At 39.1% G+C, this 26,714-nt stretch overlaps 1 protein-coding gene across 4 annotated transcripts; it reads left to right on the top strand.

Moving 5' to 3' along the window:
• On the top strand, window positions 1-25,975 carry C5H5orf63 (chromosome 5 C5orf63 homolog). Of its 4 annotated transcripts, none has more exons than XM_063811493.1 (6): window positions 1-100; window positions 1,849-1,950; window positions 14,518-14,638; window positions 20,840-20,896; window positions 21,562-21,617; window positions 22,025-22,203. In XM_063811493.1, exons 3-6 carry the CDS (start codon window positions 14,525-14,527, stop codon window positions 22,110-22,112), a joined length of 315 nt encoding a protein of 104 aa, XP_063667563.1. In that variant the 5' UTR covers window positions 1-100; window positions 1,849-1,950; window positions 14,518-14,524; the 3' UTR covers window positions 22,113-22,203. The 4 variants fall into 4 exon arrangements, with proteins under 4 accessions (XP_063667563.1, XP_063667564.1, XP_001158651.1 ...); XM_063811492.1 differs by lacking the exons at window positions 21,562-21,617; window positions 22,025-22,203 and adding exons at window positions 17,016-17,125; window positions 25,587-25,975 and having other exon boundaries at window positions 17-100; XM_063811494.1 differs by lacking the exon at window positions 21,562-21,617.
• The last annotated feature ends 739 nt before the right edge of the window (window positions 25,976-26,714 follow it).

Raw genomic sequence — 26,714 nt, 5'->3', positions numbered from 1 at the left:
GTGGGGCGGAAGTGCGGGGCGCGGGGCCGGCGCCTGGTGGGTGCGGGCGGAAGTGCCCGACGCAGGGCGGAAGCAGAGGCGTTGGCGGCGTGAGGCTCAGGTGGGTGCCCTTAGTCCCGCGCCGAGGGTGAGCGCTCGCGGCTCTCCGGCTCTGAGCTGACGCGCAGGATGGCGGGGGTTCGCTGTGCCGCGTGCTGCCAATTTGGATAGTCGTTATACGGAATTTAATTAAACCGGGAGCCATAAATCCATGAACCACTGGGGGGAGATTATAAACGCGTGTGTGTGTGTCTGTGATAGCGCTCTGGGAAGTAAATAAATGACGGGCGGGAAAAGGAAGCCTTTTTTTTTTTTTTTAAGAGAAAGCAGAAAACATCTCAACTTCATACTCCTCCAGTGATTCACCGATGCCCCGTCCCGGGTTTAATTGAATTCTATGAAGTGGTAGTGTAATCACACTTGGGAGCCCGCTGAGCTGACTGCCTTTTTAAATAAATATTTTTGAGCAGCCATGTTGACCTTTAATTGGGGTGAAAAGGTTGAAAGGTGCAGCAGGGAACATTGTGAGTGCCGGGGCTCTCTGGATCAGCTGTCTGGATCTCCTCTCAGCCTTATTGGGCAAAAGCAGCCCTCTGGGTACTGAACAATGAGAGAATAAATCAGAGACTGTACATTCTCAGCAGATATTCACTTCTGACAAATAGCAGCTCATACAGTTTTTTAATAAGTCCAAGGGTAGAAAAGTCCCCACTAAAATGTCATTGTGAGTTAGGCTTGTGACTGTTTCTAAGGCTGTCTTTCACAGGGAATGTTTTGCTTGGGTGATCTTTATTCTTGTTTATTAATAAATAGTGTATATGTGGTACTTTATATTTTAGTGCCCTTAAAAAAAAAATCCATAGTATGGCCTTAGCTTGACCCCAAGATTCTCAATTCCTCAAGGACAGAGATGGTGTCTAAGATCTGTTATATCCCAATACTTTCTAGCGCATTTCCCAGAATTAGTATACATTGCCTTGTTTAAGCAGCCACTAGAGCTATGCGTTGGTGCACAATGCTGAACAAGTTGAGGTGCCTATTAGAGGTCGCAGTCTTCTCATTTGGTCATATTCTGAGGACTAGCTTATAAAAATGCATGTGAAGCTCTCTACCAATATTTGGAGCTGTATACATTGGGGTGCATTATAGGTAATTAGAAAGATTTAAAACACGGGGAAAAAAGATACACCCTGGAAATATTGGATAATTATGATAATACTGGGGCAAAGCAGAACTAATCATGGTTCTGTGTAAAATATCGTAGCCCCATAACCTGCGTCCTGCTCTGCTGAGGAATTGCCTGGAACCAGAAAGACCCTGTTGTGAAAATTAAGATTGGTGGGGCTGGTGCTTTAAACAGGCAGGATCCTCAGATTGTCTTTCTTCCCTGCTGCTCTGGCAGCAGTAGCCACATGCCAAGGAAGGATCAATATTTTTTTGTCTCCTTCATCAGAGGAATATGTGGCTGTGTGGTTTTATTTAGATGGACTGTTGGCAGGTAAGTAATAGAAATGAGGATTTTTCCAACTTGGGAATTGATTGGACTGTGTTTCTATTTTGTTCCAGATGCCTGGCTCTAAAGTACTCAGAGGCACTATGAGAAATCCCTTTAAAATAGGTTATTTTTTATTATTAAAGTTTTTTTATTTCATAACTTGTATATACTCTAGCTGGCTGATGTATTCAGTTACTCTAATGCTAGGGCTTGGGGTTTCAAACATAGCAGGACCTTGAGGTGATCTGGTACAAGTAGCGAGGTGTTTTTATGTTCCTTATTTAAATCTAATTTTTGCTACTGCTTTATTCAAGGACTATACATCAGAGGAAGCCAAAAGCCAGCTGGAATACTTCCTGAATACAGTTTTAATCTTGTTTGCAATTATTTCGAAGGGGAGAAATCATCTGGATCAGGTATGTGTAGCTACACAGCAGGGACTAGGTGAGCTTCCTCTATCCTTCCCCTAGTATTGCATAACAAATTCTAGGGACAAAATCATTTGGGGAAGAATATGCAAATGAAAAGTTTTGGCTAAGTTTATCATAGACATGATTCCACATCCCTAACTTCCCATCCCAGTACAGCCACGGAGAACAGGAAACATGAAAATGTTACTCTCTTTTTATTCCAATCCTTACCAAAGTTAAAGTTCCTAGATATGGAGGCAAACTGAAAGTACCTACCTACTATTTTTAGAAAGTATCCATCTCCAAGGATTTCAGACCATTTCACCAGTAATATCTAGTAACAGCCTTTTTACTGTTGTAGCCTTCATCACTGTGGTATTGTGTTATTTGTTTGTGAGTCTTTCTCCTGCTCAAGGTGTGAGTTTCTTAAGGGCAGTGACAATATCTTAATCACTTTTATATTTCTAATACATGGCACAGCACCTGGCACATTGCAAATGCTCAGTACAAGCTATAGAAATGAAAAGATAGTGTCCCTGAAGGGAGGTTGGATCTATAAAAAGTATAAAACATTGAGAATGTAACAAGATACTGAAAAGAATATAAAGCAGTCACCTCCTTTCAGGTTGTTACTAGAGACAGAAGTAATGCTTTAATAAACAGCTTGGAGCAGGGAAGAGTGTATTTGGGAATCCATTAGATGCTCCTCAAACTGCCTTCCAAGGAGATCTGGCCTGGTCAGTTGTGGGTCCTTTGTTGTTTAGAATATGCAAGCTAAAAGCTTCCACCAGTCCTGTCTCCACACTTTCTCCAGGCCTGCCATGCAACGCCTCACCCAAACACCTGTTTAGCAAATATTTGAAGAGTATCTGTTTGAAAGTGTGCCAAATTATTAGCTTATGTAGGGCACCAGTATCTTGGTTTGGTCTTGCCTTAAGGATAGAGGACCTCTGTAGAGTCACTATCTTAAGTCTGGTCACTATTTTAAGTCTAGGTTGCCCAAATAATATTGAAGGAAATCCACACTTGTCTTTTCTACTTTACTAACAACATTTCAAAGGAGTTCAAAGTTGACAGCTTTTTGTGTTGTAATAGGACAGTGGTGGTATATGCTGCTGCCTTCTGTTGCCAATGGGATTGCAGCAGAAATCGCATTGTTACAACTGGAAACAAATGAATTTCCTCTCATTGTTCCAGTGCTTTTTCATGTTAATCATGAAATAATGGGGAAATGATTTTTAGTCAGGAGGGAAGGACATGACGTTGAATTATTTGATTTTTTAAAAACTCTTTGTTTCTTAAAACACATAGTCCTTCCATCCAGTGAAGAAAAATGATTCTATTATTTAATAGAAAACTCAGTAAATTCAGCCATTTCTCCAGGTTCAAAAATGAAATGAATGTGAATCTTAGATTTAGAGAACAGAGCCTAATTCTTATGGTAAAAGAATTCTACTGTCTGAAACTGAGACTTTCCTCATTCTCTCCATCCTTAAATTAAGCCTTATACAAAATGAAGTGTCTGTTAATTGGTATACTCTGAGGATTACTATGAAAAGTGTTTTGCAACTTTTTGGGAAGAAAGAGGATTGAACTTGGAGATGCCTTCTAGTTCTGAAATTCTGTGTTGATCTCATTATATATAAAAATATGCCATTGTTCCAGGAGAAAATACAGAGAAATGAACTAAAAAATATAGTATGAAAGACTTTAAGCATTAGTTTCCTTATACATAAAGCAAGGGGAATCTCCAAAGTCACTTCCAGTTCCAAAACATTAAAAAAATTCTATCAATGATAGCTATTAAAAAACAGAATAGGACTCAAAAGATTGTAGAATCCCACATAACTGAGGGATGCCACAGCCTAATGTCAAGCAAGAGTGGATGGCTCCCAACATTCAGATTGAAGACTGTATTTCTACAGGCCTGGGTCTTACTGTTATCACAAGTCCAGGGAAATGCTGGATTTAGCAACTCAATGTCCAAAGTCACTTGCTACAAAATGGCAAGCAATGAATGAAACATCTTTTAGGTTTTGTGGGGGCACAAAGATAACTTTATCTCTTTGACAAGATAAATTGAAAGTGGGTGGAATTTTAGGGACAAAGAGAAGACATTGCCTGGGTGGATGGTTTTTGAATTGCAAACAGTTGTTTTTGGAAATGGGATTATGTGCTTTTTAAATAGCAGGGAAACTTGCATTACTAGCTGGGTACAATAAGACTAAGATGTTTAATGAAATTGCCTTCTTTCTAGGTCAGTATTAAGTATAAGAGATATCGTCAAAGGGAATGGGTCATGTTGGTTAAGAAGGATAATGTGGAAAGGAGCCTGCCTAATTCCTTATATACTTTGTTCCCATCCCTTGAACTAGAATGATTTTGCCCTCATCTTAATGCTATCTTTATGGAATGAAGGAATTTTCAAATTGGTTTTTAAACTCTATTAAGGCCTCATGTATGATATAACCCAACCACATTATTCAGGTTTTCTTGGCTTTCAGGAACAGCTTTGCAGCCATTATGTCATAATTGAACCAAGCATTGTTGTACACTCTGAATTTGGAATATGCTGCTCTGGCTCCAGGCCAGTTGCTGAGTCAGTATCTTTGGAGTTGAGGATGGAGGGGAGGGGTGTAGTGTGTGCAAACCCCACTGTGTTAACAGGAATTAGTCCAGAATTCCCTTTGGACTCTTGGGAACTAGAGGGGGTATATGGTGAGCGTACATTACTGTTCTTGATTGGCATCATTATTTTATTTTCTTAGCTGAGTGTTTGGAAACTCTTCCCTGACATTGTCATGTGCACCAACCCCATTACTGAGTAGACTCCTCCAAAGCAATGATCCGGAAAGTGTGACTGCTAAGATCTACATATTCTAAAACAAAATCTTGCTTATACTGAAGACTCCTCTCCCCTTCCACTTTACATTTGTCAGCTTGCCACAGCTGAGGCAAAGACAGCAGTGCTTCTGGATGGGAAAGAGAATGCCAGGATGAAGAGGATCTTTCATTTAAAATCATCTTTAAAATGTGTTTAATAGTAAGAAAGAGAAATTCATTATTTTTTCTTTGTAGGGAGAGTTCCATCTTGGATGCTTAGACAGTTGCAAGATGAGTGCCTTAGTGTCACCTTCCCCATTTTCCAGCTTGGTTCCTTTTGACACCAACACTTCCCAGTTATGATTGAGAGTGAGAAAAGAGAGTATGCAGTGAACAAGTACCTTTACACTTCTGCCTGGATCTATAAGTGAATTCGAGTCCTCTTTAAGGGGCTATTTTAGGCTCCTACAGATAAAAACTACTTTGGATTTTTTATTCAAAGCCTTATTTAGTCATAGACTATTCCCATGGCATTTGTTTAGCATGTGATTTCCCCTTCTCTGATCAGGAGAATGCTTGAGGCCCAAAGCCCCAGGCACAGTTCCTTTGGGTTTCTAAAATGAGAGAATGGGACAAGTGGTAGCATTTCCATTTAATTGTGGATGAAACTGAGGCTTTAGGAGATGAGGATTTGCCTCTCTCTTTGGGTTTTATGTTTATGAAATCCTCACCTAAAAATGCACTCAGGGAAGTCAAACATGCTGAATTTCAACGGAAACTCTATGTGAAGAATAACTTCAAAGCTCAAAATGAAGAACCATACCATTTATGCTTAATTCCTCTGACTGATTAGTTAGTAGGAGCTGTGTTGGTTTAAATTTATTTTGACCTCTCTAGACAATTTACTCAGAACCACTTGGAACAAGTTTTGTCTTTAAAGATTATCAATAAAATCCACCTTTACAATTACCTAGGCGGCTTCTTTTTTGACGTGCATGAATTGAGGATATCCTTGGTAAAATAGTAATGGTACTGAATTTTTCCCTGTTTGAGAAATAAAAACAAATATTGGGAAAAACCAATTGGAAGGGAACTGGCCTTTGCTTAAAACCCATCAAGGGGAAACCTTGATTTCTCAAAATCTAAATTTCAGTACCTTCATAATTTTGTGAAGGCTGAGTAAGTTTAAGCCAATACCTGGTGCCAAGGTATTTGCTAGTCAGTCTTACCTAGGCTTAGTGACATCCTTAGGTGCAGATAAATATGTTGAATATTTAAACAGTCATATCTTAGAAATTCCTGTTTAAATAATATTTGTGAGAAAACTTTCAGTTATTTCTATTTGAAATTTTTTTCAGTTTTGCAATTCCCCATTTCTGAGACTGCTGTTAATAGAGATTTAAATGTTTCATTTGATGCCAGTAAAAGCACATTTCAGTCAATAGAATCATTATTATTAATAGTGATCTCTTACTTTTAGTATTTTTAGTAATCAGTACTTAAGCTTTACTTTTCTATTCTGCTTTATAACTTACACAGAGATTTTTACCTTCATCATCTCTTTTTAAGATACCCAGTCAACTTTTGCCTTCACTCTTCCCACCCTTCCCACTGCATCTTCACCAGAAAGATCTCCTTTTCGTTAAGATGTTAAATTGGGTAAGAACCACTTAAGGTAGTTCATTTTAGGAGTAGGCATTGGTTGAAAGATTTCATTCCTTTGAAGCAACATTAGATGCATCTCTTCTGATTTGTGGTAGATTGTCTCACTGTCCCTGTTCTAGTCAAGCCCTCATCAGTCTCCTTGACAATGGACAATTCTGTCATTCTGGAAACACTTTCTCATTGACTTCTGTGATGACACACTTTTCAGGTTTTCCTCCTACCTCACCAGCTGTTCTGTCTGCCTCATTTGCTGGTTCCTCTTGATCCAACCTCTAAATGTTGGATTGCTTCAGAGATCTATCCTGGGCCCTCTTTTTTTTTCTGTACAATTTTAGATGATTTCACCTAGTTTCATAGCTGTAAATATAATCCTTAAACCGATGGAGACTCAAGTCTTTATCTTTAGACCCGGATTTTTTTCCTGAGTATCAAACCTGTGTATGTCACTCTCTGTGTGAGTTCTGACATGTCCCTAACCGAGCTCTTGGTCCGACATATTCTTCAATCTGTTCTTGCCTCAGTTTTCCTTATTTTAGTAACAGGCACTGCCACCCACCTAGAGGCTCAGGACCAAAACTGAGATTGACCTTACTGCCCTCTTTTCTTTTCTTTAATTCCTCATGTCCAATTCATTGGCAAGTCCTGTTGGCTCTGTTTCTGTTCTAGTCCATACCATCCCGTCTCATCCAAACTAATGCAGTAGCCTTCTACCTGCGTCCCTGCTCCACTCTTGCCCCCCAACAATCTGTTCTTCGCACAGCAGCTGAAGTTTCCTTTTAAAAATGTATATGAGATCATGTCATTTCCCTCTTCTAAATCTAATTGTACTTAGAATAAAATCTCAATTCTTTAACATAACCCACAAGGCCTACGTGATCTGATCCCTGCTTACTGTGGGTTAATCTTGTCTCCTGATTGTATCCCCTTTTCCTTGGTGTACTCTGCTTAAGCCATACAATCTTTTCTGTTTCTTTCAATAAATCATTTGTCCTCGCTTACAGGCTTTTGCATTTACTGTTTCCTCTCCAGTGCAAACAACACCTGCTCAGAGAATACCTTAATTAAAGAACCTGCCTCAGTCAGCATCACATCACTCTGCTATTATCTCTCCCCTGTATGTATCACCATCTCAAGTGGCCTGACATTAAAGAGTCTCTTTACTAGCACATGGACCCCATGAAGGCAACGTACCTTACTTTCTTGTTCATCACCATACCCCAGCACCTATAATAGTATCTGATACATGCAAAATATTAGATAATTGTTGAATAAATAATGCATCCCACACCTAGATTTTCATAACTGACTTCTCTTTCCCACCTCCATTCTCCTTTTCTCAACAGTCTTTTCTGCCTGCTGCTGCCAGATTAATCTTTCAAAACACTGATTTTATCACATCACTCATTCAGAACCCTTCAGTGGTTCCCAAGACATATACAACACATCACACATTGCTTAACCACCATTAAAATCCTCCACAGGCTTATCCTAGTCCACCTTCCAAAGCTTATTTTCCACAATTATTCAGCAGAAGTCTCTTTACCCCGTTCAAGGTTTCCCCCATCAGATAGCCATGGCATTCCTACCTCCATTACCTTTGTGTCTAACCCTGAATTTGGAAAGCTTTACCTTTTTTCTACATATCCAAATTCTCAATGAAATGATTTAAGATATTTCTCTTGTGAAGCCACCTCCAATTTTAGCCTATAGTACTCTTCTTTCCCATTCTCTTATAACATTTGAATTATATGGCCCTGTTACAGTATTTCCTGTATTTCTAATTTACCTGCTCATATACATGTCTTAACTTCTGACCAGATTTTTCATGGGTTGGGATCAACCCTTATTCATTTTTAACCCATCTTTCCATCCCCACTGTGGAACTAATGAGTGAATGATATCATTGGTTCACTAATCACTGTGAAGCCTGACATAAAACTTTATTGTTTTAGTTAAGAATTCAACACCTTTCTCCTGAATCTGTATAACTGAAATACATCTTGTTATTCTTGTTACTTGTATCAAACATGTGGAGTTGATTAGTCCATCTGAGAGCTTTATTTAGAGGTGAAAAAATGAGCTAAACAGCAGGCAGGATACAAAAAAAAAATTAATGGCTTAATGTTACTGAGAACTAGAAGGGTAAGGGGATGTGCATCTACTAAGTGAAGGATATGTAAATGCTGTATACCTTCAGTGAAATTGTCATCTTAGGCAAGGCCCACACTTCAAATAGCTAAAGAATGTTTTCAACTGAGCAGTGTGTTGAATACAAATTAATGTAGCACCCATTGAGTCCAAACAGTGGAATAGAGACATCCAGCTACTTAGAAATTATCATGGTAATAATTTGAAGGGAAATAAAGGGTTTTTGTCCCAGGCACTCATGTGACCAATCCTTTCTGGAGACTGATTCTTTGCTGGCTTCTCTCATCCCCTGTGTGGTAAACCTGTTGACACTGAAATCTGGAAGTAGAAGCTGCATAGAGGGAGTGGTATGAGGAGCTGCGTCTCAGTCCCCAGGGCTGGGCCATAATATAGGCCTATTCATAGTTTAATGTGTTGTGTGGAAGCAAATCTGCAGTCCAAACTGTGTAGTCAGAATGAAGCTGAGCATGACACCATGTATAGCCGGGCCCATAGGTGGGTGGTTAGCTCAGGATCTTTGTTGCAACATTTTGTTTGAGTTGGCTCTACCTCCTTAACACTTCCCCCTGGATGCTAAGGCTGAGACACTAGAAAAGCACCTCTGATCTCACCTATGCCAGTGAGTTAGAGCTGCACTCCAGGTTGGGCCTTCTACTCCCCACTCCCTGTTTCTGTTCCAAAGCCTCATTTTCCCTCTGTGTAGCCCCTTGGAATTGACATATCAAAGTATTTACTCAATTTGCAGTTTTGGTTTTGTCCCTATATGGCACCTCTTCTTGTCACTTTTGGCTCCACGAGAGTCATTTTCTCTCTTGCCCTTGAACCCAAGATCCCAGGCTAGGTTCCCACTTGTTTGGGAGAGTGGGAGGTTTGGACACCAATGACTGACCAAAAGCACAGAGGCACACTGGGGAGGCATCAATTGTCCCTGTTTCGCTGGATTGGTAGAGCCCAGTGACCCAGATGTGTCCCCTAAGAGCAACCTCACCTCATTACATAAACTTCCAGTAATCTAAAATAATGGTTTTGTTCCCAGAAGAGGTGTGTGTGTGTGTTTGTGTGTACATGTTTCCAGTCATTTGGGTAAAAATAGGAATGTTACACTTAGATAGTAATAAATGTGAAATAGAGCACTTAACTTCTCACATGGCACAAATGACTGAACAGAAGCCCTGAGTCTTCTTTAGGGAATATAGGTTCAGTGAGAGCTACAGTAATAGTATTTAGTTAATGTCAGCTCAGCATTAAATTTACATTATATTCTTGTGAACAAGCTCCAACATTATCTGTTAAATAACCAAGGCAGTACCTGGGCTGATGTAGACTTTTTGATTTTGCACATGAACTAACACTGCAGCTTGCTGATGAGGGATCACATGAGCTTGAAAATTTGGTGTGCCAAAGGATTCTTTGTATGAATAAAAATTCTGGTCGGTGAAGGTCAGTTTCTCTACTCAAGCGAGAATAATGTTGTTTCCCTTCTAATCAGACACACACAGTGTTTGAAGAATCCAGGAGCTCCATACAAGTGATATGCAGCCATAGCCTGGGCAGCTCCTCATGCAAGAAATGAATAATCTTTAATAAAGGCTCAAACGACCCTGGCTTCTTTCTGTACTATAATCAGTTGCCTTAATGGTGTGCCCTTTAGTCCCTTGCAGGGAAAATACCATAAAGTTATTTTTCTTATGTTGCTTCAAGGAGGGCTGAATTGGTCCAGTCAGTCCTCCTCCCATGTTGTATTTGACTCTGCCATAAAGACCACTGAAATCAGCCTCAGTTTTATTGAAAGGCCAGCATTCCCTTTCTCTTTCAGGGTGATCCATGCCTCCGAGGGGCACTGGACTTGAAACAGCAGGAGTCACCATCTTTATTGTTAGGCTGTGGAATTTGTTTTAAGCACATTCTAAATCCAGTCTTATGTTTTTTGCTTTTTTATTTTAGTCTGTGACAAAGGTGACCCAATTGTTCTTCTTTGATATTGTGAACACAGCTCTTTTTGCTCATATCATAGAGGCATATAACAAAATATGAAGGATAAAATCGTGTCTGTGTGTGTAGTAAGGACACATATTTCATGACTAAATTCAATGACATAATCAAAAAAGTGTTGTCCTCTCACAGTCATGAGCTAACAGGCAGAGACCATGTTTCAGGATATTTTTATAGTGCTGAGATACTGTTCAAAAATAATAGAACTAATGAAAATGTCACATTGACAGAGTAGCCCATATTAAAATTTTACTTCAAGAAGGCATGATTCGGTGAATGTGACATTGACAGCAATGGTGTTAGGGTTTACAGAGTTAGTAAAATGTTCTAAGAAGAATATTATAGAGTTCCCATTGAAGTGTATCATTTTTCATTTTATTTTTTTCTTTCTAGGATTAAGTAAATGTTAGAAATTAAGGAATTTTAGCATACTATCTGCCTAGAAGAGGTATAGGGAGCTTTTTCTATCAGGCTCTAATATAATTTTATAATACAGTGCTTCCAAAGAAATAAGTTAATTTAACAAAATGCATATACCTTAGAGTATTTGAAGAATATGCAGGTAGTAAAATTGCATAATATGGATGCATTTCTCAGTAAATAGATGTGCCATGTTTAAGCAATTTAAAATGTGTAAAAAACTAGAAATGGAGAATAACAGTGGAAAAGAGAACTAGTTACAAACAGAATGGTTGTAGCATCACTGAAGACTTTACTTAGCTCTGTAGATTGGTTGAACAAATCCTCCAGCAAATCTGGAATGAATAGCAATTCTGCTTACTATGACAGGTTTTATTTGTCTTGGGTGCAACCAAGACCACATGCTGTGTTTTGTCATGTTGGAAAAACTGAAGCAGATTTCCGTTGTGAATTTGAAGTTTTTAAAAAAAGCCTTAATACTTCAGTCTCAACTCAGCCAGGTAAAAGCAATGTTTTCCTTTTCTTATCAACCAGACGTCAATAAATCTTAAATCCCTTCACCAGGAGCATGTAGCTGCAGTTCACTGCCCTGGTCGTAGTCAAATCACCACCACAGATGGCCTAATCCTTCTCATTTCCAGGGACCTTTAATAAAACTAATTTTTCTTTAATGAAGTTAATTCTTCTGCCTTTAATAAAGCTAATTTTTAATTTTCTTTCTCTTAGAAGGGTGTGTCACCATTAGCATAGAGACTTTCCACATCCCATGATGTATAAGTTTCTACCTAGAGTAAACATGGCTAACAATTCTGTACCTCCTCCCCATTTTTATAGCCTGTGTAGACAAAGCTGTTTAGAAGGTATGTCTCTAACTACATTTACCTATTGGAAAATTGTTCATTCTGCTGAATCTATAAAAATATGTATGTACCAGTGATTAACACTTCGTTGAGAGTAGCACAGAATGTTATGAAATTGTTTAGATCTACTTTTTACCTTGGAACAACTGGATAGCAGATCCTTGCAAAATTCTCATCATATTCCTTTTTTATGCATTTATCAGGATCATTAGGTGGCACAGAGATCCAAGTAGAAGTGGAAGAGTAAGGGCTGAAGAATAAGGGAATAATCATTGTTTTCATGGATCAGTATCCAGTCTTTTTGTTCTGTGGTCTTTATTCTAGCATGATATGGGTTGGTGGTTTTCTCTAAAGTCGTATCATTCTGTTTGAAATGAGTTTAAGGCTAATCTCACACTGAGGAGCCTGGTCTCTAGTGAAGATTAGCATTTAATTAATATAGTAATGCTCTGTGAAGCAGAGGAGGGCAAGATTTGAGGTGGTGGTGAAGGAGTTAGAACCAGTTGCAGTACCCCAACCCAAAATTTTGTGGGTACCCTGAGGAGCACTGATCTTTAGTTATTATATAGAATAGGCCCAAATAGTGACTGCTGTACATACTGAGTATCTAATCAGGGGTAGAGGTGAGATTAAAGAAGGTGAGAAAAGCTCACTTCAATACTTTTAACATCCAAATAAATATTTGAGTGCCTATTATGTGCCAGGTTAATTGTGGGTACTTGGAGATACAGGGTTGAACAAGTACCTTCTTATAGAACTTGCATTGTAGTGGAGGGGACATAAAAAATTTTAGATAGTAAAGGGCAAAAGAAAACTACAGCAAGATGTGAGGGTGGGGAGTGTTGGGCTGACTAACATTGGTAAGTTAGTCACTAAGACCTCCAAGGAGATTACATGAGGCCCAGGCCAAGTGAGGAGAAGCTACTTCAGAGCTTTTCATGCAGAAGTAAAGCAAGTGCAAAACGAGGAAGAAATGATATTGGGTATACAAGGAACAGAAAGAGAAACTTTGCAGTTGCAACTTGCCAAGGCAAGGGAGGGGAAAGTGATAGATGAAGTTGCAGAGATACAGTAAAGCAAAGTTTAAAAATGATGATCTCAGGAATTAGTTCATCCTAGAAATACTGATAAATGACAAAGCCAATAGTGCACATGTGTTTTTAAAGTGAAATTATAATATTTACAGTTTTCAGGACAAAACTGGAGACTCAGTAGAATAACTAGGAATAAACAGAATGACTGTAGCATCACAGAGGACTTATGTCTTATGTTGAGCAAAGTAGCAGGATGAGGAAGCTTCAAAGCCTAGTGTTTGAGATGCTGCGATCACCAAGCTGTTCTTACTGGAATATGTCCAGTAGAAACACAAGTACATTTGTGTATGAGGTTTCCGAAAGTTATGATAATCTCCTTTTGAAACACTTCTTAAGGAGTTGAGTAGATTTTTTTTTCTGACAAGGTAATTCAGCCTGATTCTCTCTTATAGTTCCTGTAAGTAAGCTTTGTGGTTTTTGTTCTTGTTTTTGTTTTTTTTGAGATGTAGTTTTGCTCTTGTTGCCCAGGTTGGAGTACAGTGGTGCGATCTCGGCTCACTGCAACCTTCACCTCCCAGATTCAAGTAATTCTCCTGCCTCAGCCTCCCGAGTAGCTGGGATTACAGGCTCCTGCCACCATGCCCAGCTAATTTGTATTTTTAGTAGAGACAGGGTTTCTCCATGTTGGTCAGGCTGGTCTCAAACTCCCGACCTCAGGTGATGCCTTGGCCTCCCAAAGTGCTGGGATTACAGGCGTGAGCCACCACGCCTGGCCAGCTTTGTGTTTTCTTATGTCTCACAGTGGAGAAGCATAGGTCTCATAAGGGATAGTCTGAACCTTTACCTGGGGACTTATGCTGCTTAGCTGCTTACCCATTGTTTCTTTTTCTTTTTTTTTTTTTTTGAGATAAGATCTCATGTCCATCCCCCAGACTGGAGTGCAGTGGTGCAATCATGGCTCACTGCAGCCCCAACTTCCCAGGCTCAGGTGATTGTCCAACCTCAGCCTCCTGAGTAGCTGGGACTACAGGTGTACACCACCACACCCAGCTAATTTTTTGTATTTTTAGTAGAGATGGGGTTTTGCCATGTTGCCCAGGCTGGTCTTGAACTCCTGGGCTCAAGTAATCTGCCCATTTTGGCCTCCCAAAGTGCCAGGATTACAGGTGTGAGCCATGGCACCTGGCCCTCATTGTTTCCTTTACCATGGCAGTGGCTAGGTGTTGTTGAATGCTTGTCAGTATAATAAGCTATCCATGAGAATAAAAGCCATCTCAGGAAACCTCCATATTTTAGGGGATCATCAAGATGCCGGCAAAATCTGCAGATGAAATTTTATATTCAAATTAACAAACCCATGCAGTTTACTTTCAGAAACCAAGTGATTAGGCATACAGCTAATTCATAACAAGGGATTTTTTTCTATTCTAAATTCTGTTTTGTTCGGAATACAATGAATGTTGAGGCATCAGAGAGACTTGCCAAATTTCTAGGTCTTTCCAACACTCCTGGACTTGAAGAAACAATTCTGAAGCCCGCAAATTCCATCATAAGCTTGGAAATTACTGTCCATATTGTAAGGAACAAAGTCTAGGGCACATAAGTTTACTGCTTTATTTTTCTTTTGGCAGAATTAAGATGCTCTGGTTTCAAGGAAATAGCATGCAACTTGCCAGATCCTCCTTTGGACTCTTCTTGAGAAATTGCTCTGCCTCTAAGACAACTCTGCCTGTGTTGACCTTATTCACAAAGGTACAAAGTGAAAAAGTAAAATTGTTGGGTGAAGAAAGTTGTACATTTAAGAAAAAGGGACAAAGTTGAAAGGAAAGGCAATGGAATAAACTTTCTTCAGACCTGCTCTTCAATTTTTCTATCAGCACAACAGCAGCAACTCAGTTTTCTCCCCAGATACCTTATTATCTCCCAATTAGCAAAGAGTAAATTGATGTATTTAATGGTCGTCTGGCCCCTACATTGAAAAAAATGAAGTATAGGTTATAATATGGTGTTTAAAAAATGTATCATTTAGAAATACAATCAATTATTTTTATTTGTGGTAATTATGTTCTATAAAGTCACCTTGAACGCTGAATTAATGAATATTGCTCCTAGGGGAAATACACAGTTAGGTTCCTATGAGTCTCTGGTCATAATATTTTAATCAGCCTACCAAATACAGAACCTTATTTTATGTGTGATTCTATTTAAAGATACTTTATTTTTATATTTGCACCATGGAATACTATGCAGCCATAAAATAGATGAAATAATATCTTTGCAGCAACATGGATGCAGTTAGAGGCCATTATCCTGAGCAAATTAACACAGGAACAGAAAATCAAATACTGCATGTTCTCACTTATAAGTGGGAGCTAAACACTGAGTACACATGCACACAAAGAGGGGAATGATAGACACCAGGGCCTAATTGAGGGTGGAGGGTGAGAATCGAAAAACTACCTATCAGGTGTATGCTTACTACCTGGGTGATGAAATCATTTGTACACCAAACCCCAGTGGCATGCAATTTACCCATGTGACAAAGCTGCACATGTACCCCCGAACCTAAAATAAAAGTTGAAAAAAAATTTTTTTAAATAAAGATACCTTATTTAGTATATATTGTTGATTCATTAACACTAAACTCACAGCCAATAGCACTTGTGTATAACTCATGCCTAAATGAAGCTTATCGAACACATGTATTTTCTCCATAAGGCACATCACAGTCTTCTTGTGCTTAGGAACACTAGCCAGCACTTCAGCACTGTGTCTGGGGGCTTATTTAAACAGTGAAATCACCAATAAAAAGCACAAAAATGCAAAAATCCTGGCACTATGCAGACCATGAAAAGGACACTAGCTTACATTTACAGTATGAGAGCTAAAACAAGAAGGCAGAGCATCACCTTGTTTGACCTCAGCTTAGAATGAGTGCTTTGGGTAACTGAAATCTCTCACCACTCTCTATGCATGTGCATGTCTGTGAATACCTGCAGAAGCGCTTCAAGTATTGATTTGGGGGTTGCAAAGAAGTTTTAGCAATTAGGCAAATTCATAAATATGGAATCCATAAATAATGAGGACTGATTATAGTTGTTTTCTTATCCCTAACACTAGTTTTAAGCCATAAAGCTAGTTTAAAATATTTAACAGCTTTATCTCCCTGAAATTATAATACAGATATTACTGATTTCTTTTTTTGCTAATTAACATCACTTTGTGTGATTTAACAAAAAAGAAATAAAGTGCAGGTTAATAGAAGTAACTTTGGTGAATAATACTGCAATTCAAACAAAAAAGATCTCTTTTCAATAGGTTTTTGAGATTTCAGGCATTTTAGCAATTTGGATATATATGACAGTTATTTAATAACAAAGTTTAATGAGTTTTAAAAATGAATTTATTGATGAAAATATTTAATCTAAACTACTTTTTATATCTGTAAGTATATATTGCACTGTTGGAAATTATGGAACCAAAAATATTTCATCATCTGAGAGTCTATGATGGGAAACCCATGTGCAAACCACAGAAGTTAAATAATCCCTTAAGGCTGGTGTTGCTCACTCAGCCTAACAGTTCTGCACTGTTCTTCGGTTTGGGCAGCAGTTTATATAGCCAGAAACATTTGTTAAAAACAAAACGAAAAAACCACACCAATTTTCCATTCAGCTTAATATTTATACTTAATGCTTATTCTGTACCATTAGGCACACAAGAAGATGGTACTCCCACCTTTGGCAGCTTATAATCCAGTGAAGTAAATGCTTAAAAGTACAGTATCAGATTGCTATCAGTTATGAAAAATAGAAAGTACTTCCCAGAGTGAGTTAAACAAAAAGATTTTTGAGTTGCTCTGGTTTCAGGAACAGCTTGATTTAGGAACTAAACATGTTAACAATCTCTTCAGCTTTGCATCCTCAGGGTTAAATCCCCCTCTAGTTCTTCTCATGTGATATGGTTTGGCTCTGTGTCCCCACCCAAATCTCATCTTATAGCTCCCATAATTCCCACATGTTGTGGGAGACACCTGGTGGGAGATGATTGAATTATGGGGGTGAGTCTTTCCTGTGCTGTTCTTGTGATAGTGAATGGGTCTCACAAGATCTGATGGTTTTGAAAACAGGAGTTTCTCAGCACAAGGTCTCTCTTTGCCTGCTGCCATCCATGTAAGATGTGACTTGCTCCTCCTTGCCTTCCACCATCATTATGAGGCCTCCCCAGCCATGTGGAACTGTAAGTCCAATAAACCTCTTTCTTTCATAAATTGCCCAGTCTTGGTATATATTTATCAGCAGCATGAAAACGGACTAATTCATCACGGATGACTGCAGCCATCCCAAGCCTCAGATCTCACATCTCAGTCATCTACAGAAACTCCAGCAAAAGCCTTATAGCTACCCACTGGCTCTGATTGGCCCATTCTTGAGGGATAGGATGCACTGATTGCCTGAGCCTAAGTCAGGTTTCTCACCTTTGTTGTTCTGGGATGGAGTCAGCCACATGCTGAGAGTAGTTCCTGTGAAGCAATATTATAACACGCTTGCTACAAGAAAGGGAAGTGGGTGGTGGACAGCCAACCCAACAAATGCCCACTATGGTTAGGGACAGAGTAAATAACAAGTGCCATGGAAAATCCTAGAGAAGGATATTTGAATGGTCCATTCCACTGGTATCTTTTTTTGGTTCTTTATCGTTTTAAAATTTGATGAGCCTTTCCTCATAAAAATATATACACATATTTTCAGGTATAATTTGCATAGACTTCTGTGGACCCCAGGTCTAAAAAACAAAACAAAACAAAAAACCCAATCTAGATTCTTCTAAAGTTCTTAATATAAAAGCAAAATTTTAGCACAATTGGTACTTCTGTAATTTAGCATGTTCTTGGTTTTTTTTGCTTTTAAGATCCTGTGTTGACTTTTTGAAACTTTCTCTGAAAATTTTAGGATGATTATCTTAAAACATTACAAACTATCCATAATCTATGTATTGCTAATGCTAATAATAACATGATAAGCCAATTCTCTGTTCTAGGAAATTAGGGCCACAAAGACCCTTTAATGGTGTGATTCTTATTTCAAAACAAGCTGTGAGTTAAGCTGGAGGAAAGCCCTCTCTTTTACATAATAGCTTATCTCTTCCTGTCATGTTAAAAAGAAGGTTTTATATAAGCATAAGTAATTTGGGGTCTGTTTTGAGCTCATCCAAGAGAACCTATAGCAGGTCCCTGTTCAGTCAGACCTTTAAAATCTGCCGATGTAGCCTTGTAATATAGTTTGAAGTCAGGTAGTGTGATGTCTCCAGCTTTGTTCTTTTTGCTTAGGATTGTCTTGGCAATGCAGGCTCTTTTTTGGTTCCATATGAACTTTAACGTAGTTTTTTCCAATTCTGTGAAGAAAGTCATTGGTAGCTTGATGGGGATGGCACTGAATCTATAAATTACCTTGGGCAGTATGGCCATTTTCATGATATTGATTCTTCCTCCAAGCCTACAGTAACCAAAACAGCATGGTACTGGTACCAAAACAGAGATATAGACAAATGGAACAGAACAGAGCCCTCAGAAATAATACTACACATCTACAACCATCTGATCTTTGACAAACCTGACAAAAACAAGCAATGGGGAAAGGATTTCCTATTTAATAAATGGTGCTGGGAAAACTGGCTAGCCATATGTAGAAAGCTGAAACTGGATCCCTTCCTTACACCTTATACAAAAATTAATTCAAGATGCATTAAAGACTTAAATGTTAGACTTGAAACCATAAAAACCCTAGAAGAAAACCTAAGCAATACCATTCAGGACATAGGCATGGGCAAGGACTTCATGACTAAAACACCAAAAGCAATGGCAACAAAAGCCAAAATAGGCAAACTGGATCTAATTAAACTAAAGAGCTTCTGCACAGCAAAAGAAACTACCATCAGAGTGAACAGACAACCTACTGAATTGGAGAAAATTTTTACAATCTACCCATCTGACAAAGGGCTAATATCCAGAATCTACAAAGAACTTAAACAAATTTACAAGAAAAAATCAAACAATCCCATCAAAAAGTGGGCAAAGGATATGAACAGACACTTTTCAAAAGACATTTATGCAGCCAACAGACACATGAAAAAATGCTCATCATCACTGGCCATCAGAGAAATGCAAATCAAAACCACAATGAGATACCATCTCACACCAGTTAGAATGGCGATCATTAAAAAGGCAGGAAACAACAGGTGCTGGAGAGGATGTGAAGAAACAGGAACGCTTTTATGCTGTTGGTGGGACTGCAAACTAGTTCAACCATTGTGGAAAACAGTGTGGCGATTCCTCAAGGATCTAGAACTAGAAATACCATTTGACCCAGTGATCCTATTACTGTGTATATATAAAAATATGTACACATATTTTCAGGTATAATTTGCATAGACTTCTGTGGACCCCAGATCTAAAAAACAAAACAAAACAAAAAACCCAATCTAGATTCTTCTAAAATTCTTAATATAAAAGCAAAATTTTAGCACATTTGGTACTTCTGTAATTTAGCATGTTCTTGGGTTTTTTTGCTTTTAAGATCCTGTGTTGACTTTTTGAAACCTTCTCTGAAAATTTTAGGATGATTATCTTAAAACATTACAAACTACCCATAATCTGTGTATTGCTAATGCTAATAATAACATGATAAGCCAATTATAAATCAAAGGATTATAAATCATGCTACTCTAAAGACACATGCACAGGTATGTTTATTGCGACACTGTTCACAATAGCAAAGACTTGGAACCAACCCCAATGTCCATCAATGATAGACTGGATTAAGAAAATATGGCACATATACACTATGGAATACTATGCAGCCATAAAAAAGGATGAGTTCATGTCCTTTGTAGGGACATGGATGAAGCTGGAAACCAAGATTTGGAGCAAACTGTCGCATGGACAGAAAACCAAACACAGCATGTTCTCACTCATAGGTGGGAATTGAACAATGAGAACACTTGGACACAGGGTGTGGAACATCACACACCGGGGCCTGTCGTGGGGTGCGGGGAGCAGGGAGGGATAGCATTAGGAGAAATACCTAATGTAAATGACTAGTTGATGGGTGCAGCAAACCAACATGGCACATGTATACATATGTAACAAAACGGCACGTTGTGCACATGTACCCTAGAACTTAAAGTATAATAAAAAAGTATAATATATATAACATATTAAGTATAATAAAAAAATATAGGAGAAAGTGGGAAAAAAATAAAATAAAATAAATAAAATCCATAGTATTCTCAACAGACTTCTCCGCTAGATGGTTTATGAGTGCAAACAATGGACACTAAAAGTTGTTTGCTCTTCAGGTGGAGAATTTGTCCAGGAAACCTCTTGTTGACACTTGTAATGAGAAAACAGGCGGTGCAATAATCATCTGAAGTGAATAGAGATTTGTTTTACTTTTTAAAGATGAGGCAATTACTATCTAACTCCATCCTAATGGGTTTCTTCCTGTGGACTGATTAGGAAAAACAGGCTGGCAAGCCTCAGTGCTTTTCAGTCAGAGCAGACTTTAAGCCATCCTCGTGGTGTCAGCCAGGCCAACTGTATGAGGCCACAAGGGTGCACCTGACCTAGGAAGGACAAAGCCCTTAGATCAGTGAAAAAGAGAAACGTCTATGTGTATGTATTATATATACACATAGATAGATGGCTTGATTTATGGAGAAAAATCAGAACAAAACAACCAAAAAAATGCACAGAGCCTATGAAATATTAGTTATTTATAAGGTTCTATGGTAGTGTTTTACTTTGGAAAAACAGTGTAACTAACGTGGTAGAAAACTATTCTTTAAAATAAGTATAATCTGCCTCTTATGGGTTTTTTGTTTTGTTTTGTTTTTGTAAGGGCAAATGCCATTCTTTGGGTTTAATCGCTTGGTTTTTTTTTTTTCTTCCTGTAGGACCCATGCCCCCTTTGTGATGAAGCCAAGGAAGTACTCAAGCCTTATGAAAACAGGGTAATATAATACAGTGTGGCTTTTATGTATATGGATTGCATATTAGATATGGTATAAAGTATCTGCCTGGATCCTTCCTTTAGGAAAAGAGATTAAACGATTTTTCTTTTAAATTTTCTTTCTGTTCTTCAGAGAGAGAGTTTAGTGCTTATTACCATAAAACTCATTACACCTAAGTGTTTTCCTCTGAGCAGTACTGGTTTTCTTACTCTGGCTCTTACTGAGTCAAAGTTAACTAGCAGGTGCAGCATTCATGTTTTCTTTAAACTTTTGCCCCATTCCTTTTATCTTGTTTTGCAGTTTGCACCGATGTGTTTTCATGTAACACACCATCACACCTTTCCAGTTCCTGTAACCAAAACGTTTCTGTCCTGATTCTCAGTCAGCTTCCCAACTGGGACATGTTTTATTTCATTGGAACTGAGTACTGTCCTGATGCTGAATGTAACAAGGGTAACAGAAAAGCAGCAAGATCAGGAAGTAGAGAATATAATGAAACCAGTCAAGTTTTGGAAATCAGGGACATTAGATCACTGTGGACCTAAAACAAACAAACAACTATAAGGAAAATGGCATTAGAAATGGTCTGGGGATCAGTTTATCACTGCAGTTGTTACATCACCCCATGGTCTAAAATACAGAGCTTTAGTCTGTCTCTGTTTCAGTTCATTTTACAGGAGGTGAACATCACACTTCCAGAAAACTCTGTCTGGTATGAAAGGTATAAATTTGATATTCCTGTCTTTCACTTGAATGGCCAGTTTCTGATGATGCATCGAGTAAACACCTCAAAACTTGAAAAACAGCTCCTGAAACTTGAGCAGCAAAGTACTGGAGGCTGACTGATGCCCTCATGATTTTCCACCCTCTCTTCCCATAAAGCATCTTCCTAAGGAAATGACCATGGCCTGATACTCATTTTGTCACTTGTACAGAGCCCTAAGGATGTTCTGAATTCAGTGGTGCCAAATAAATGTTGACATTCCCCTTTTGGTTGATGGAAGTATCAGTGTGGGAACTGTTTGCTTAATGGCATTTTATAAAATAAGAAGAGCATATTAGCAGGGAGGGAGATGATGGAGGGAGGGAGAAGTCCATTTGTCTTATTTATCCTTTTTGTATTAATAGAGAAGCACTTCACAGTCACTGGGCAATGCCATTTATAGGAAGAAGGTTCTGCATTCCTGCTGCTGCCCCGGAGGGCTTAACTTTTTAATGAAAGAATAAATGCTCTTCCACTCAGTAGATAAAGTGAAATGTGAATTGTTAATAACTGTGCACGGTCAATAAAGCGATGTTTTAAGGAATACATCTGCATGAAGCCTATTCAGTGGGATTTAATAATACCTGTTTAAAATTAGAGTTCATTTTTGTTGAGTAGAAGAGAATTATTATCCTAGCCAAAGAGGCATCATTTGAGAAAAACAAAAGAAAAACTTAAACTCCTAAAATGTATATAAAAATCTCAACATTCTCTACACAGTCATTGAATTGATTTGTAGTATTTGAGGACTGCCTTTCATAGTTATTCAGTTACCATCAATTGAGTTAATTCAACTTATTTTAAGACAGTAGGTTTTTTTAAGTCAGATTTTAATATCTTGGAAAAAGTCACTCCTAAATATGTCATCTAAAGATAAAATACTCTTTGCCATTCTATGTAAAGTGTTAGAAATGTATTTGCATACCCTTATTTATATTTAGTCAGATTAAGCCAGTGTAGAAATGGATTCACTTGAAAACAAAACTTTGTCTTTCCTCTTAAAATCTTACCACTGCAATTCCATGTATAATGAAATTATTTTTTAAACTATTTGAATGAATTTGGATATTGTGAGTCACTAGATTTAAATTTGATCAGGATGATTCAGTCTTAGTGTAGAATACTAGAGCTAGCTGACCTTAGACATTGTCTAGTCCCACTCCCATTTTATATATGAGGAGAAATCTGAAATTCAGAGAATATCAGGGACGTAACCCAAGGTCACACAGCCAGTCAGTTGGCAGGCCAGGTCCTGCCCCACAGCCCCAGATTTCCAGTACTCTCTGGACTCATTGCAGGGGGCTCCTGTTATCTCACATACAGCATCCCCAACCATTTTGGATCCAACACAAATCTGGAAGCAACTTAAAAAGCCTTTTAAGCTGAGTACAGTGGTACATGCCTATAGTCCCAGCTACTTGAGAGGCTGAGGCAGAAGAGCCCAGAAGTTTGAGTCCAGCCTGAGCAACACAGTGAGACTGTGTCTCTTAAAAAAAAAAAAGAAAGAAAGAAAAAGAAAAGAACAAAATCTTAGCAATTGAATAGCAGTGTTTATCATTTACAAATTTCTGGAACATTTATTTGACATAAATATTGAACCCTGGGGTGGGCAGAATTCTAGGATAACCCCAGTGATCCCCACTCTTGGATAATTCCCTGTCCCTTTGAGTGTGGGTGGAAATATCACTGCTGTGATTATGTTACATTATATGGCAAAAGGGAAATTATCCTGGCTGGGCCTGACATAACTGGGTGAGCCCTTTAAAAGCAGAGAATTCTCTCTGGTTAGTTATAAAGAGGAAAGTAGAGAGACGTGCTCTAGCAAGCCTGGAAGAAAGCAAGCATCATGTGAATTGCCTAGTGGAACCACATGGCAAGAAACTGGGTAACCTCTGGGAACTGAGTAATTCTCAGCCAAAAACTAGCAGGAAGATGGGGACATCAGTCCTATAGCTTCAAGGAAATGAATTCTGCCAATAATCAGTAAGCTTAGAAGAGGATCCCCAACGACAGATGAGAACTGCAGCCTTGACCAACATCTTGATTTCAGCTCAGTGAGACTCTAATCCAAGAATCCAGCCACACCAAGCCTAGACTTCTGGTTTACAGAAACTGAAAGACAATAAATATGTCTTGTTTTAAACTGCTAAATGTATGATAATTTGTTACATAGCAGTAGAGAATGAATACAAGTCCTTACAGCATTGAAGCACCGTAGTAGGTGATGGGAGTACAGAAATGAATAAATCATAGTCCTTGTCTTTGAGATACTCACTATCCATTAAGGAGCAAGGAGAGACAAGTGAATAAAGCACAGCATAGTGCAATGAGGGCTGGAACTGACACATGTCAAATGGTACCAGGTGGGAAAAGTAGCAGGAATGATTCACAGAAAATTAGACTTAAGCTAGGTCTTGATGGCTGAATAGAAGCAATGGATGGGGATTGGGAGTAAGGAGGGTATTCTACAAGGGAACAGTATACGTAAAATATGAGGGTGTGGAAGGACACAGCATATTCAGGAAATGCTAGGTGGCTTTGTGTGGCTGGAGTAAAGGGGAGGAGAGTGAAGGAGATGAGACTGGCAAGGTAGATTGGGATCCATATTGTGAAGGCCTTAGCTAATGTGCTTTTGGCCCAGCATCAGTAGCCTCCCATGCTTCCTGCCTTTATCCATAGTCAGTCCTTCTGACTCCTGACTACTCAGGGGTGTCTGGCCTCCCTACCCCAGCCTGTTGCAGTCCTTCTTCCTGTCCTTAAGCATGCTGAGCTCAACAGTCCCTTCTAGTAGTCCTGAAGGACAATCCCACTCTCAATACAACCAGGGATGCCACAGACAAAGTCCTCCACTTGTGTGTCTGGGTGTCCTGTGTTCATTCCTGCCTTCTCAGGCAGGGTGAGAATTGTGTAGCCCCTAGGACCCAGGTTGCTGATCCTTCTCCTAGACCACCAGTTGGAAAGGTTCCAAGAGTTTCCTTCAGTGTCTGCTCAACTAAGATGGAGAAAATCCATTGGTTCCCTTCAAAAAGCATGGCTGGCCAGAAAGCCTAGAGACGTTTGTTCTGTTGGAGCACTTCTTACCTGAGTATAACCATGTGGTTATAGTGTGCAGGAAGTGCAGAGACTAAAGGTGAAACAGTATTTCAGCAACAAATTTCTGACACTAGAATTTCAAACAAGAATCCCATGATATAGGATGCTCAAACTAAAGTACTGGCTAAGGCACTAAGAAACAATAGATGCTACATTTCAAGGAAATACTAGATCACGTGGCGGATTATTATAGACCTGGGAGAGAGGATCTTTGGAGGAGTTTTTTAAAAATAAGATGTCCTCTCACTGATTTTCTACCAAAGTAGAAAGGTTGGGAGTCACTTCATATCAAGAGGGAGGGGCATAAGTTGGACTCACTGGAAAGCGAATGTATGTCCTTGGGTAAGAAGAACATAGCGGTCTAACTCTCCTGGGAAATCAGGCAAGAGATAGTTTAGCAAGCAGCTTTGGCTGTACAGTGAAGGCAGCTGATGCTGTTTCTCTGAGTTTGTCCCAGGGAAGTAAAGTAAGTTGTGTGTGTGTGTGTGTGTGTGTGTGTGTGTCCTCATGGACCAAATATGAACCAAATGTGAGAGGGGACTGGTATGAGGGCGCCTTCGTTGCAGGCAGGCCTCAGAAGGGGATACCCAGAGGGAAACACTGGGTTCCGAGGGGCTGAGGGGTCTGCTCGAATGGAGAGCCCATTTGCCCAAATCAGGGAACTGCAGGCAAGACATCGCCAGTAATCGGTACAGTCTCCCAATAACCTGCACAGCCTGTACCAAGTGTGGTCTGCTTTAACTGTTTATTGGGTCCAGAAAGTAGGCCAGTATACAACTCCACCACTGAAATAAGAACATTCTCACCCCTCTCCACTTTTTCTTTCTCCCATAGCAACCCTACAAGGATCAGAAACTGCCAGGAACAAGGAGAAGACGCTCCCCTTCCTCACCTTCCCACCCCCACATGGCTTCTCAGTCGGGGAAAAGATACAACTTAACTTTAAACCAAGTCTTAAGTTTTGATTATGACATGGGATTAGATGCACCAAAAACAATTTCAAGTGACTATGGGGCATTCTATTGCCTGAGAATGTTCAAGAGTCCTGACATGACCTGTTGTTTTTATCCTAAACAGCGAAAAATTCATCCACCAAATATATAGGGATAGAGGGAGACAGAAAGATGCTTTCTGAAAGTATCCCATATTTAGAGTATTGGTTACATATACCTAATGTTGGTTTTAACCTATAGCTCTTCAATAAACTTACTCATCAATTCTTATTTCAGAGAGGAATATGGTCATGTGACTAGGAATCCTGCAGATCTTCAGCAAACCCATGGGTCCCAACAGCTGGCAAAATGAAAGGTAGATACCTACAAACATGGCATCTAAAAGGTGGTTTGATTATCCCACTGTCAAGTATCAGTGTTATGTCACCTATTACTGTGATTTTCATGTGATGTTTGTAGCAGCAATTACTTTTCCTTTCTGAAATTATGTTTGCAAAGATCAATTTGTTTTTATATAAAGATTAACTTTGATTTAAGAAGCTCATCATTCACCTCCAAAGGAAAAGGTGATACAACCTTCCTTTTTTTCCCCCTTCAAGCTAATGCCTTATGAAGGAGTGGAATAGTTTGGGACTTCATATTGCTGCTCTAGAATAGTGCCTCTTTCTTCCACATGTCTCTTCATAACATTATGAGCTTACTGGAACACATAGCTCTTTGGCCAGTTTATTGCACGAAACAAGGGTATACTCAGACTGGGGTTTTTTAAATAATGCAGCAATCTCATGGACATCTGACAGTAGGAATCACAATACAGCCAGGCTTCAGAAGTACAATTAAAGAACCACCCAAAACTGAAACATCACCCTTCTCACAGTGCCTTGGCTTATTTTCTTCCTTGTTCTCTCCTGGCTCACAGCTCCCCTGCTTACACACACTATCTGCTTCCTCATAGCTGCAGCCTGCTCATGCCCATCATTACTGCTAACCTTTCTGTTCAGCAATACAG

Source organism: Pan troglodytes, chromosome 4 (genome assembly GCF_028858775.2).
Source record: "Pan troglodytes isolate AG18354 chromosome 4, NHGRI_mPanTro3-v2.0_pri, whole genome shotgun sequence".
NCBI lineage: Eukaryota > Metazoa > Chordata > Mammalia > Primates > Hominidae > Pan > Pan troglodytes.
The sequence above is the reverse complement of the archived record's forward strand: the minus strand, read 5'-3'. Positions and strand labels throughout refer to the sequence as shown.

Coding starts and splice junctions, on each gene's coding strand:
- C5H5orf63 (XM_063811492.1), top strand. CDS start 17,099: ATGAGGCCTCCCCAGCCATGTGGAACT. Junction 17,126..20,839: donor CTCCCCAGCCATGTGGAACT/GTAAGTCCAATA, acceptor TTCTTCCTGTAG/GACCCATGCCCCCTTTGTGA. Junction 20,897..25,586: donor TCAAGCCTTATGAAAACAGG/GTAATATAATAC, acceptor TTTCTCCCATAG/CAACCCTACAAGGATCAGAA.